Source organism: Alternaria arbusti (assembly GCF_024043155.1).
Source record: "Alternaria arbusti strain BMP 1465 chromosome Unknown scaffold_2, whole genome shotgun sequence".
Taxonomy (NCBI): Eukaryota; Fungi; Ascomycota; class Dothideomycetes; order Pleosporales; family Pleosporaceae; genus Alternaria; species Alternaria arbusti.
Window position 1 is genome coordinate 2,904,318 of NW_026249942.1, and position 12,639 is coordinate 2,916,956.

Sequence of the window (12,639 nt, forward strand, 5' to 3'; positions counted from 1 at the left end):
CGACGTCGATGCCCGCGCTGGGGGCCTTTGCGTCTTGGGCTTTACGCGGCGCCGGCGATACTATAATCAATACGGATGCGAATTACAGCAATCACATTGCGGTGCGCAAACATGGAATGAAGTGAAGCAAACAATACTGTTCCCTGTCGAACGCGCCAGCAACGCGGACAGTACCAAGGTCCAGGTTCAGGTTCCTTCAGCCCACCACATGATGCCCCAGGCTATTTTAGGACTGACGTAGCTGGGGCCAACTCCACCAACTCCAGCTCCGCCCCCAGTAGTGCACTGGGGAAGCGCGCATATGCAAGCCCCAAGCCCACCATGAGGGGTTACCATATGTCTGCTTCTTCTGCAGTTCAGAGATCATACTGCTCTAGGAGTAAACCTATCAAAGACTTCCACCTCCACCCCTCCACCTCCCCGCCGCCTCCCCCACCCACCCATGGGCTTGCATATGCGCGCTTCCCCAGAGCCATGTCTGCTTCTTCTGCAGTTTGCAGTTCCCGATCAGCAAAAAAGGAAGATCTAACCCCGCAGGTCGCATGTGCGGCTGGCGCCAATGCAACACATCGCAGCTGACGTTCCGCCAATCGGCTCCAGCTCACGCAACGACATGAGCCATTTCTCACAATATCGCTGACAACATCAAAATCCGTGTATGAAGTTCATGATGTATTAGTTCTATCTCGATTATACATGCCGCTGAATCAAATGCAAAGAGAATCTCTGCCTCACAAAAGAACTCGCTTCAAAGAACAGATGTAACAAGCTATCCAAGATGCATTTTGCCATTCAATAGCACCCAAAAAACGCACTACTCACTACTCCAGAACCCTGGTTTTTGACGACCAATATGCTAATAATGCTTCGCTCCAAATGATATGGTATAGTTTCGTTCCCTGTCTCTGTCTCTCTCTCGCTTTCGCCTTTGCAGGCTCAACTCTCTCTCTCATTCTCACTCTCTCACACACAAGTCTCCAACCCCCTTAGATTTCCTCCTTCCTCCGCTGCCAAAGAAGAAGCCATTCTGAGTAGCAGTAGTAGGAACTTGCTTTGTGGTATCCGGTAGTCGTGTCGCTCATTAAGTATTGCACCTTTGAAAGATTATAAGAAAAAGGACATAGAAAAAGCAGTGTGCCCAGCGCCATGCAATATGCAGCCAGATGATGAAGAACCAAACTGGCGATGATGATTGGTAAAAGAGGATTAGAGAAGAAGGACTGCTTCGCGTGTCCTACGATGCAGCAACGCACCAGTGGCGGTGGAAAACCCACGCGCTCTTCTGGCATTCTTTGCTGCAGTACTTGGTCCGCCGGCACCGACGGCACTTGGCGAACTGGCGGGTGTATTCTTCCCACTTGCCGCACTTGTAGTATGCGCACTGTCGGATGCCGCCTCGAGAGTCGTCTTTCCGGCAAAGGTTGCGCATAACAACGCTGGCCCAGTACTGCATGTCGGACGAGTGATGTCGTACGGTGAACTGCTCAACCAGGGGGAAGATGTTAAAATCGTCTGGAAGTTCGTATTCCTCAAGCTCCTCCTCTTCTACCTCTGCCTTGGGTGTCGAGGCTTCTCCGTCAAGTAGCTCGGTGCCAATCTTCAGCTTGGGCACCAGATGCGAGTTCTGGAAGTAGGACCGGAGGTTGCAGTATTTCGATACGTAAGCGAGTAGTTGTAGAGACATGAGCACGTCTTCATCCCGAGGCATGGCTGCGAGCACGCTAGCTGACGCATTGCGTTCTTGCTGGTATCTGGGTAGCCAAGGAGGCGGTGGGTTGGTGTTGACGACGTTGATGGTGGGCGGCATGGGAGAGAAACCGGTGATGGGGTTGTTCGGCGGGGTGTTGGTGGGGTTGATTAGACTGCCATCGAGCGCTGGACGGTGAGTAATGTTGAACGTCTCGTTATTCTCGTCTGTGCCTTCCGACGGAGCAGCGATGGGAACTGGTGTGTTGCCAGCATCCAGCATCTCTGCGTTGTCGACAATGTCGGCCATATTGATCTCATTGTTCTGAATGCCGACGATAGGCTCATTCACAGACGGACCCGCCGCTGTTGCAGCCTCTGCAGACATGTCATCTTGTTGTGCTTCGAGGTCCGACTCGCCAGATACAGACAGCTGGTGTCGGATAGAGGGTCGGCGGCGCGTCCGGGCTAGCCCCGCTCTTGGGCTCGTCTGGCGTGCCTGTGGGGCGCTCGGTGTTGTCGGTGACTCTGGTTGGGAAGTGATCTCCCCTTGCAGGGCGGGGAGCATGGAAGGAAGGCGATCCGCATCTCGCACCGGCCGTAGCGCAAACGCGTCAGGTGTTGCTTCCATGGAGGGTAGCGCCGTGACCAATGGCTGGCCGAGGTTGCGGGTGTTGTTGCCGGGAGCGCCAAACAGCTGTGCCCGGCCTTCGTGGCTGCGATGGTGATGGTGGTGGGGAGGTCGGCCGCGTGCAAATGTCGTCCGCTCAGGAGGGGAGCTCAGGGAGAAGGCGGGAATGGGAGTCGCGTCGGCCAAGGGTGCGTCTGTCGGCTGGGGTATCTCAATGGGAGGAGGAATGATGCGCCGTGATCGATCGGCTCGGTGTGAGGAGCTCGACGCAACCTCGCCGGTCCGCGAGGAGTGGTGTCGGCTCGATGCACCGAGACGTGCAGATTTGTGAAACTCAACCTCAGCGCGTGCCCGCATCTTGTCGATGACCTTGATATAGTTGTCGAGGATGGAGGCGATGACGGGCACCATGTCGGCCTCGACCACACGCGTCCTGACGTTCTCGGAGCCGCGTACGCCAATGTTGAAGATGCATTGGAAGGCGAGGTTCCACTTCCACATGTCCATCATGTCCTTGCTCCGGCCTTCCTTGAGGATGCATATCAGGCGCTCGATGCCGCCATCGACGGTGAGAATGTCCCGTATGCGGGCCGAGGAGGTTGTGAGGTAGGCGAGGTGGTTGAGCGAGTTGATGAGCGGGAGGGTCGATGTGCAGTCGAGAGCGCGGCGGTCGTAGAGGGCGGTGGTGATGCCGACCGACGCCTTGTTGGCGTTGGGGATGCTAAAGTTGACTTCGCGCATGTTTGGAGCTGTGTGGTGCCGTGGCTGGGTGGATGGGCGGGAGCTGGGTGGTGGAGAGGTGCAGGACTAGTGTCGCATGTGGTGGGCAGCAAGCAGGAGGGTTTAGCTGCAGGCTGGGAGCGGGCAAACAGCGGAGCCCGGGGTGAGAGGAGAAGCAGCCAGTTGTTTGTTGATGCTTCAGGCTCGGACGCAATAGAGGGGCCCGTGTGGTGGTGTGCTCAGAGGTGCTAAGACGGCGCTTCACAGCAAACGTGTGCTCGAGGGCGGAAGGAACCCGACAAGGCGGTGACGACGGACCACAGCCAGACTCGGACGAGACGAGGCTGTCACGGCTGTTGGGGGGAATAACCAAAGCAGAGGCCGGTGGAAAGGGATGGTGATGGCGGAGATGAGGCGTGTTTGCTGTTGTTAGGGGGACCAGGATGGCTTCGCTGCCGCTGGCTGGCAGGGAAGAGCGCTCTCTGGCGTCGCAGTGGGACCGCGCAACACTGGTGTCGTCTCGTGTGTTGCTCTACGGGTAGTGGTGCTAAGGCTGGGCTATGGTATGCTGGATGAGGCTGTCGGCGATGAATGGGATGTAGAGAGGCGGTTCGGGTGAGAGGTCATGGGCAGTGGAGCAGCTAGTCCCACTGTTAAGGATTGGCACCGACCGCCCAGAAGGGTAGCCTCGAACCGCTAATTTCATGCGCTACGGGCAAAAGAGAGCACCGAAATGACTGCCCTCACCTTGCACACGCTGTGTTGAATGCCAATATGGCTGCTTGGAAATGCACCCTCCTCGAGGACCGTCAGCACGTGTAGCGACATGTCACGGGCGCCTGTCCCCGCCGTCCACGAGTCCCTCTACCGCCCAAATTCCCTCACCCCGTCTCCGCCACAGGTGGCGCCCTTGCCTCTGCCTCTGCCTCTGCCTCTGCCAATGTCGTGAACCCTTGCAACTTGTCCCCCACTGCATTGCCAGCGAACTGTGACTACTCAAGCTGCGTCTGTTGGCGCCTGCATCTTTCGGCGGCACTCGAGGGCTGCGTGGGGCGCCGGCCAGCTGCACGATGCCACCAAGCCTGCTGACAAAGGCGGCCCTTTCCTTGGGCCTCCCATGCCGTGCTACCACTACGGACTCGACGCATCTGACTCAACGTGCGAGCAATTCACGCATTACGGCCCAAATACATTGTGACGGGAGTGAAGTGGTACCGGACAGTTCTGCGGGGTGCACAGGGTCTTTGCAGTCCCGTATTTACAGAGTGTCCCGTCATGGTGAAGGCCATTGGGCACATGAAACTCTCGCGCAGCTCAGAGGTCGCTGCGACCTCACAACGACGTGGGCTGCAAAGGAGAACCCCCAACCACCATCCGCGCCCTGCCATATCAATGGCTGCAGCATTCTATTCTTCACTCTCGTTAACCTGAATAATTAACCCAACCCCATTGCTCCACAGTTTCAGATTTCGGACGCGATGGCCGCCTCTCCCCACGAGACAAAAGTCCAAGACTTCGCATCCGCTCCACCCGCGCCCGACCAGCCAGAGCGCTCTGCTTCAGATTCGGCCGCCCCTCCACATCTGACTATCGAGACCCAGTTCAACGAGCAGAGAAGTCGCGGCCGCTCGGCAACTGCGACTACTGCGACTGCAGCATCGACGAACCGAGAAGACATCCTCTCCCCTGACCGCTTCTCAGTCGACTCGACCCTGCGCCGACGCATAACGCGATCGCATACCGTCAAGCACTACCAGTCCCCGACGCGCCCGTACCAGCACCAGGAACCCGGTGCTGAGCCCGGTGTCGACACCAAGAACGAGACCGATGGCGCCAACTACCACCACCTCTACGCGCGATGCCAGATTACCGTCGTAGACTTCTCCGACGAAAAGGTCGAGTGCCATGAGCTGGACAACGATACATTGGAGGACTTCCTCAACTACCCGAAAGAAGACTGGGTGGCCTGCCGATGGATCAATGTCAATGGCCTGTCCTGGGACGTGATTCGTTCCCTGGGAAACCACAAGAACCTACACAGGCTGGCCATTGAGGATTTGATGAGCACCCAGAGTAGGACAAAGGTGGATTGGTACTCTGATCAGGCCTTCTTGCTCCTGACGCTGTCCAAACTCGTGCGGACGCCCATGGACGAGGACTCTGAGAGCGACTCCGACTCAGATTCCGACGACAGCGAACGACGACGGCACAAGGCTCGCTCCCGTTCCCGCTCACGGCACCCTCAGAAGAAGAAGGAGAAGAAGAAGTCGCTGTACAAGAAAGCGAAGAACCTGCTCTTCCCCAAGAGCGAAGCCAAGAAGCAGGTACGCAAGGATGAGATGATGAGCGCATTGGACAACCTAGAGAAGCAGCTCGACGACACGCCCTTCGAAAAGGTCAAGATATCCACACCACCCGCGACTACCGCCGTGCGCACTCTCCAACGCTACCGTGGCGGTTACAATCTCGATCGAATCGTATACCTCGAGCAGCACTCTGCCCTCACCGAGAAGCACCTGACCGTCAGCGTCGAGCAAGTCAGCATTTTCCTCCTCGCCGACAACTCCGTAATCTCCTTCTTCGAGCACTCCGCCGACGATGTCGAAGACATGATCCTCAAGCGTCTCCGCACCGAAGACACCATCCTGCGCCGCAGCCAAGACAGCAGCATGATCGTCCAAGCCATAATCGACGCCATAGTCGATCTCGCCATCCCAGTTGTAGCCGCCTACGAGGACGCCATGGGCGAGCTCGAACTCGACGTCCTCGAAGACCCCGAGCTGCACCACTCCCAACTCCTCTACCTGCTCACCTCCGAACTCTCCATCCTCCGCAACACCATTCAGCCCATCGTCTCCTTGATCAACTCTTTGCGTGATCACAAGGCTGATCCCATGGCCCAAGCCACCATGATGAGCCAGAGTACCGCTAACCTCGCTACCCGCAAGACCATGACGCAAATCAACATCAGCCCCCTCGCACACACGTACCTCGGTGATGTGGAGGACCACTGCATCATGATTACGGCCTCGCTGGACCAAATGCGTCGCGCAGCCGATAACCTCATCGACCTAATCTTCAACATGATGGGAGCCTTCCAAAACGAATCCATGAAAATCCTCACCGCCGTAACCATCTTCTTCCTCCCGCTTACTTTCCTCGTCGGATATTTCGGACAAAACTTCGAGCGCTTCAACGGCGTCCAGCACCACTCTGATGCCTTTTTCTGGGTCATTGCAGTGCCGGTTATGGTTGTTACCTTACTGGTGCTCATGGCTGATCGCATACTGCGCAAGATTAGGCATTGGAGTGGGAAGTTGAAGAGGAGGGAGGCGAAGAGACGGGCGGTTAGGAAGGGGAAGGTTGGGGGGAATGGGATTTTGGGTGATGGGATTGGACTGAGTAATGGGGTTAAGGGGCAGGGGATGGGGGGTCATAGGAGGAGGCAGACTATGTATAGTAAGGGGAATATTGGGTCGTTTTAGGTTTCGGCCTGGGATCTGTTGACGAGGGAGGAGATTTGTTGCTACAATGGTATAGATTTCCTTTTGGTGTTGTTGGGAGGTTGCGAGCCTTTGTACGCAACTGACATACTGGCATTTGGCGAATCATCTTGATAGATTGTACAAAAGATACCCTGTATTACGCTCGCGGTCGATGTCTTGTATATCCGATTTTTTGTGTGTTCCCAGACGTGACGCTGCGCACCATTCTTTCTTCGCCAACGTGGTCCGCGGGCCGCTGTTGCGTCCTTAGATGGTAGCGTCATCGCGTGCCTTCTGCGAACCTACTCACCTGGTCGGCCTCTTGCCCAACACACCTGTCCACCACCACAACAACGCTCGACTGACACTACTGACGCGAGGAGCTCTCAACACATATCTCACATGTTCCTTGCGGAGATATGTCTCGTTCAATGGATTACACGCGATGGTGGCCTAATCTGCTGGCGCGGAACCTGTACCTTCCGCAGGCTGCGCAGTGCTGCGCAGCAACGCCAAGCCCACCAGGCTGAACTTCCTGGATTATTACCACGCCTGATACTCACTCGCAACGCGAACAAAGACGATTTTGAAGCGACCCAATTCAGTGTTCAGCCGTTCACCATTACATTCCTCATATCCTATACGACTTGGATACCATGAGAGCCGAACCGTCGGCTGCCAGCTACCAGCACGAACCTCTTCCCGATTCGAGTACATACATACGCTTGTTAGAGATCGGGAGTATCGATTCCAATGGTCACTTAGTCTACCTTCTGACCGCATGGCCCGCGGTCGAGGCTCCTGATTACTTGGCCATATCGTACGTCGTTTCCAAGAGAACCGGTTTCATACTTCGTACTGATACGTCATTGTCTCAGGTATACTTGGGGCTCACCAATTCCACGCCGTCAGGTCTTTATCAATGGGTGCGTCTTCGCTGCAGGCCAGAACTGCGCCTTTGCACTCGAACAGGGCATTAGTGAACCTGTGGAACAGAGAGATGCTCTGCGTTAGTAGACTTGTTCGATACACAAAGCAGGCAAGGCATTTCTAGGGGCCCTTGTAGGTACTGAATGTGCTCTTCCTAAGCTTGACTATGATTATACGATCGTGTTGGCTTAAACGGCCGGCGATAAAGCTGTTGATTTGTGCCTGGCCAACCTTTCTTTCGGGGTAGGACCCGGTACTGCTGATTGAATTGCCGCTCTAGCAATCTCTGGCTAGACTTAGAGTGAGAGACCACGAAGTCGCAGCGGCTGCATTGGTAGCCTGTGAAGGTCGTCCTTAGATGGCCTGGTGTCGGTTCTTGGGAACAAGCGAGTGCGGTGGACGAGGTTAGTGTACTAGCACGATTAGCAGATCGATGTAATAGTACAGTCGGTGTGTTAGCACGATTAGTAGATCGATGTAAATAACACGAGGGTTTGAGAAGCAAAGTCTAATCCTTAGATTAATACAATGAGTTGGATACAATGGGCTGTAGGAGCTTATCGTCTAATACTATATACTTGGGTCATTCTGTAAATCCCATCGTTCTATGATGCCCTAGGGTTGGTACATCGTGGGACTCCGTGAGACTTCGTGGGACGCACGTGACTTGTCCTATGAAGGCTTTCTGCCAAGACCATGGGATCACTTGCCCTGCGCGGTGGCGTCATCAATTGGTAGACAAGGACCTTCCCTTTGTCTCGGTTGTCCGGGGAATCTTCCTGCTACCTTCTTCCTACATAGTCGTCCGTGTCCCTCTTTTCAGGTTCGTAACATAGCCACGGTGAAGTTTTAGGTCTAGAAGAGGTGGGTCAATAGGCAGTGGTCGTGGAATACTCTGAGTCCTTAGATCAAGCAGGCTGTATCTCTCTTTTAGGCATTCAACAATAGTGTTAGCTGCTTTGTATACGCGAAACTTGGCGAAGTCAAAGCCTGCGTCGCGACACACTTTATGAGCGTGAAGGCTCCTGATATGGCTGACAAAATGCAGAGCCGCAATAGCGCACTATACAGCTTTTGTGTACATTTCTTACCTACAATGCCTAGGGCATTTGCAGATCAATATGCCTCGTTTACCATGACCCTTCTTAATTTCTGCAACTCATTACTTTGATCACGCTCGAATACCAATTCCAAATGATTGCGATCATCGACTCGTATCCCAACAGGCTCCTGATACGTTTTTATGGAGTTGATGCCAGCCGAAACGTTGCACAAGTGCTCGCTCCGCTTTGACTGCATTGCAAGAACAATGATCTCAGTTGCCGAACTCCATGCGGTGGATGCGTGGCCGCTACTAAGCATGTATGTTATGTATCCGACAGCGAATATGCAGTATGCCATGACAACGGTTAGTGATAAGCGTGTAGGTGTAGACGACATTTCGTATCCGTAGCCAAGACGCGTTAAGGCGATTTCGATTACCGTATACGGCTCATAATCAGATGCGCTTTGTATCTGCTCTTTCCAAGGGATCTCGGAGAAGACGGTAGCTAACGCGCCGGCTAGTCGGGTACTGTCACCTCGTGAACTTTTGGATAACATAGCACCAAATGACGGGCTGTTCAAGCCAGTGATGCTGTCGAGATCAGCGAAAATCGGCCGCGTAGTTTTGGGTAAGCCATGACCAGAGTTCGAGAGCGAGCCTGTGCGGACCACCCATGAACCACTGTCTGCTGCAAGTTCGTGTTGAGACGGCTCCCAGAAAGCGGCTACGGTACAAGTCTTTATAGACAAACAAGAACTGGACAACAGCACAGATTGGTTGAATTTGTTGAGTAGTAAATCCGAAATCATGTATTGCTCCAGGCCAGCGCAATTGCTCTGAATAAAGCTGCCAACAACTGAAGAGGAACCAATTTCAGGGGAAGCAACCCAGATGGGTGGTATGGCGTTGACTGGTGTGTCTTGAGAGCCACCATAGTCGAGAAAATGCTGAATGAGGTTCTTCAGACTAGAAATAATGCCGATAGAAGTACCGCCATCCAGAGAGTAGGCGACTGGCGTATCTACTGTCGTGTGCCGTGTGTTGTATGCAGTTAAGCAATGCGCTGTGACTTTAACACGTGGTAGTTTGGCGGATCTTGTGTAATGAATCCCAGAAATCCAAGTACCACCGTTTTTTTCAAGAGGGACCTCATATAAAACCTGTGCACTGAGCTGGGTTGGGATAGTGGCGTTTGCGGAGCTAACCAGGAAATCCCCATGGCGGCTTGACACCTCGTTCTCGGTCATGATATAGTGCAAAGCTCGTGAGGCCAACTGAACCATCGTGTCGTTCCTATTGTAATAGGCTTGAGTGTTGGTAAACTCTTTCTGAACTTTATCCTCGAACAAGTAAGTTGTGGAAAACCGATCCAGGTTGCTATACCTTGTCAACGATGGTCATAATGCATTGCGGTTCGTTTCGCTTACAATGTTAAATTCTGCGTCTTGTCTAGTTGAGAAGGAAACATGACATCTTCGTCGTTCGTGGATCGCCAATGTATAACACTTGGTCTGCTTGACATTCCTGCCCTTGGGATCATCAAAACAGCGCTCGACGGCCCAACGAGAGCTGTCAAAAGGACCAATAGAGGAACCAGACAAACAAATAGCGCTTTCCGCCGCCCGCGGAAGGACTGGGATGTTACTGCAGCCAGTAAATCGAGCGACCAGAGGTAGGATAGGTGCATCGCCTGTGTAGATACTGACAGAGCACCTAAGGGCAGATATCCTTCCATCATCTGTGAACGAACGATGCTTAAGACGATCTCAACAAGGGAGGCCTGCATCAGAAGCTCTTGTAATTTGGCGACAAATTGTAGCGTAGTAGTGAGCGTGAAAGAAGGTCCCACAAAATATTCGCTCCAGTTGAGTATTAAGACCGCGACTGCGCTGCTTAGGGGAACCAAATGTAGTAAAGCATGGCCAGTAGCTAACCAACGACTCTGGTACATCGCGGTCTTGCGACGTTCCGCGGAGAATCTCCATGACTTGATTGGGGCAAGAAATTGCAACTTCCAATATCGGAGGAAGTGCTGACTCTTCGAGAGTTGTGGTTGTTCGCTACTATCGCTTAAAACGGGTCGAACGGAGTCTTCAATCAGGTCGGTCCCTGGGTTGTGGTGTCTAGGTTTGTGAGCTCGGATGTTGACGAGTTGTGGGGATACGCCAGCTCACCTTTGACTATGCATTAGTATTGTTAGTGGCGATGTCGTGAGGTTGATCTGGTACACAGAGAAATAGTTTGCAAAACAATTTACCACTAGCCAGGGCATAAAGTATGTTCATGAAATCGCATTGAATAAAGGGGTTTAAGAAGCTGAAAACTTGCGGGCTATGCAATGCCAACTACCCTGCCACACAGGATCGGTTGCAGAACACCTTAATCTGTGACGAAACACGCCAATCCTGAATAGGCAGGCGCGCAGAGGCGAGACAACGCGGCCAAGCGGTTGATAACAGGGTCGCGAAATGCTGCAAGCGAAAGCTGAAGAACAGCGCTCTCCTTATCCAGCTCTTTTGAGGTTGGCCAGCCTCATATCACACGACGAAGAGATGGTTATTGAATCCGCACCGCTGCTGCGAGATAGTTGCTGGCTGCTGTCATTTCGGGCGGTCTAACGGCGCCGGGACTGCATCGCTATTATCGACCTAGGCGATGGCTGGCTGTACAAGATGACATGTCGAGTTGTTGCCCCCTGAGTGTCTTGCGAAGTAAAGGTGCGAAAGGGCGGTAGAGATAGATCGTATCGCGGGTCGGGGCGTGTCGTGAAGGATCTTAACGGCAATAGTAGAAGGCTTAAGTTCGCCGCGGGAGTCTTGCCGCTGCGGCTTGTACAGTGTTAGTGCAGCATCCTAGCCAGGCTCTATTATGCTAGATCGAGAGTTATAGGAGCACTTAAGATCGCTACTACCGAAGACAATGTAGACGCATGCAATTGGCTGCTGTCCCACGGTGCTAATCCACATGACTCGCGGGCGCTACTTAATGCGTACCAACACAAAAGCCTATTATTTGAAATCCTCTTGAATGCCTACAAAGTAAGGTATCCGCTGGGAGCAGGAGGCTTTGGATCTGCTGTGCTGTGGAGCGCGCTGAAATCTTAGGATAGACATGCCGTGGAGCTGCTACTGGAGCACGGGGCTGACCCCAACGGGTTTGTTTACATCGATGACAAGATTGATGACGGGACTGAGGAAGAGACTGGTGAGAATGCCACACCCTTCTTCTTAGCTGTCACGTTCGATGCAGGCAATGATACGTCGTTGGCAGAGTTCTTCCTGGACTGTGGGCACAAGCCGAAAGCCTTTCAATGTACTCCCCAGACTGTAGTAGCTAAACTACCGGTCTCATGGGAAAATCGTCGTCGACCTAGCGCGGTGATTACTGCGCTCCTCGCCGCGATTGGTGCAAGAAACCTACCCATGGTTCGACTACTATCGCGGCGGGGAGATGCCGATGTAAACACTCCCGCTTCCAGTAGGGTCAAACGCACGCCGTTACAACGATCAGCAGAAGTCGGAAGTCTCTATTTGGTGGAGTTCTTCTACGGCTCCGGAGCAGATGTAAACGCGCCACCTGCCAGGGTAGGCGGCGCAACCGCGCTTCAACTGGCTGCTCAGGGCGGCTTCACGGCCATCGTGATTTACCTGCTGAGCAAAGGAGCACTTGTGGATGTTCCAGGGGCTATCGTCGATGGAATGACCGCACTCGAATGTGCCGCTGCGCATGGACGAGCGGATGTCCTATATTGCCTTCTTCGCGCTAATGCCGGACAAGGTGGTCGCGACCACAAGCAGTTTCAACGGGCCTTCACGTACGCAAAGAAAGCGGCCCATCTTTCTATCGTCGACATGTTGCGAGAGCATTTGCAGTCAACCGGACAGTACGAACTTTTCTTGGAGTACAAGGACCTGTCTGCTACAACGGAAGAGGTCGTTACGTAGCATCGCACTCTTGAAAGTATGGATGACGTTTCGGTTCAGCAGCTCATATCAGAAGGCCACTACTGGATCTCGGTAATCATCACCAGATGCGAGAAGGCATTATGGTCATCGTACAAAAGGGCGATACTGCTTAGGTCCCAGGAGCGGCGAGCTCTGCTAACGAGACAATAATCCGACGATTTCTTCTCAACCCTTACA

The 12,639-nt window shown here is 53.6% G+C and overlaps 2 protein-coding genes across 2 annotated transcripts; one reads left to right on the forward strand and one right to left on the reverse strand.

Annotated features, from left to right (window-relative positions):
- Window positions 1-1,234: 1,234 nt before the first annotated feature.
- On the reverse strand, window positions 1,235-3,058 carry J4E86_002586 (uncharacterized protein; the record flags this gene model as incomplete). The annotated part of the gene is made up of 1 exon (XM_051443144.1): window positions 1,235-3,058. The coding sequence occupies one exon, from the start codon at window positions 3,056-3,058 to the stop codon at window positions 1,235-1,237; it is 1,824 nt and encodes a 607-aa protein (XP_051306732.1).
- Window positions 3,059-4,515: 1,457 nt separating this feature from the next.
- J4E86_002587 (uncharacterized protein) lies at window positions 4,516-6,389 on the forward strand (the record flags this gene model as incomplete). Its single annotated transcript, XM_051443145.1, has 2 exons — window positions 4,516-6,303; window positions 6,339-6,389. The coding sequence occupies 2 exons, from the start codon at window positions 4,516-4,518 to the stop codon at window positions 6,387-6,389; spliced, it is 1,839 nt and encodes a 612-aa protein (XP_051306733.1).
- Between the last annotated feature and the right edge of the window lie 6,250 nt (window positions 6,390-12,639).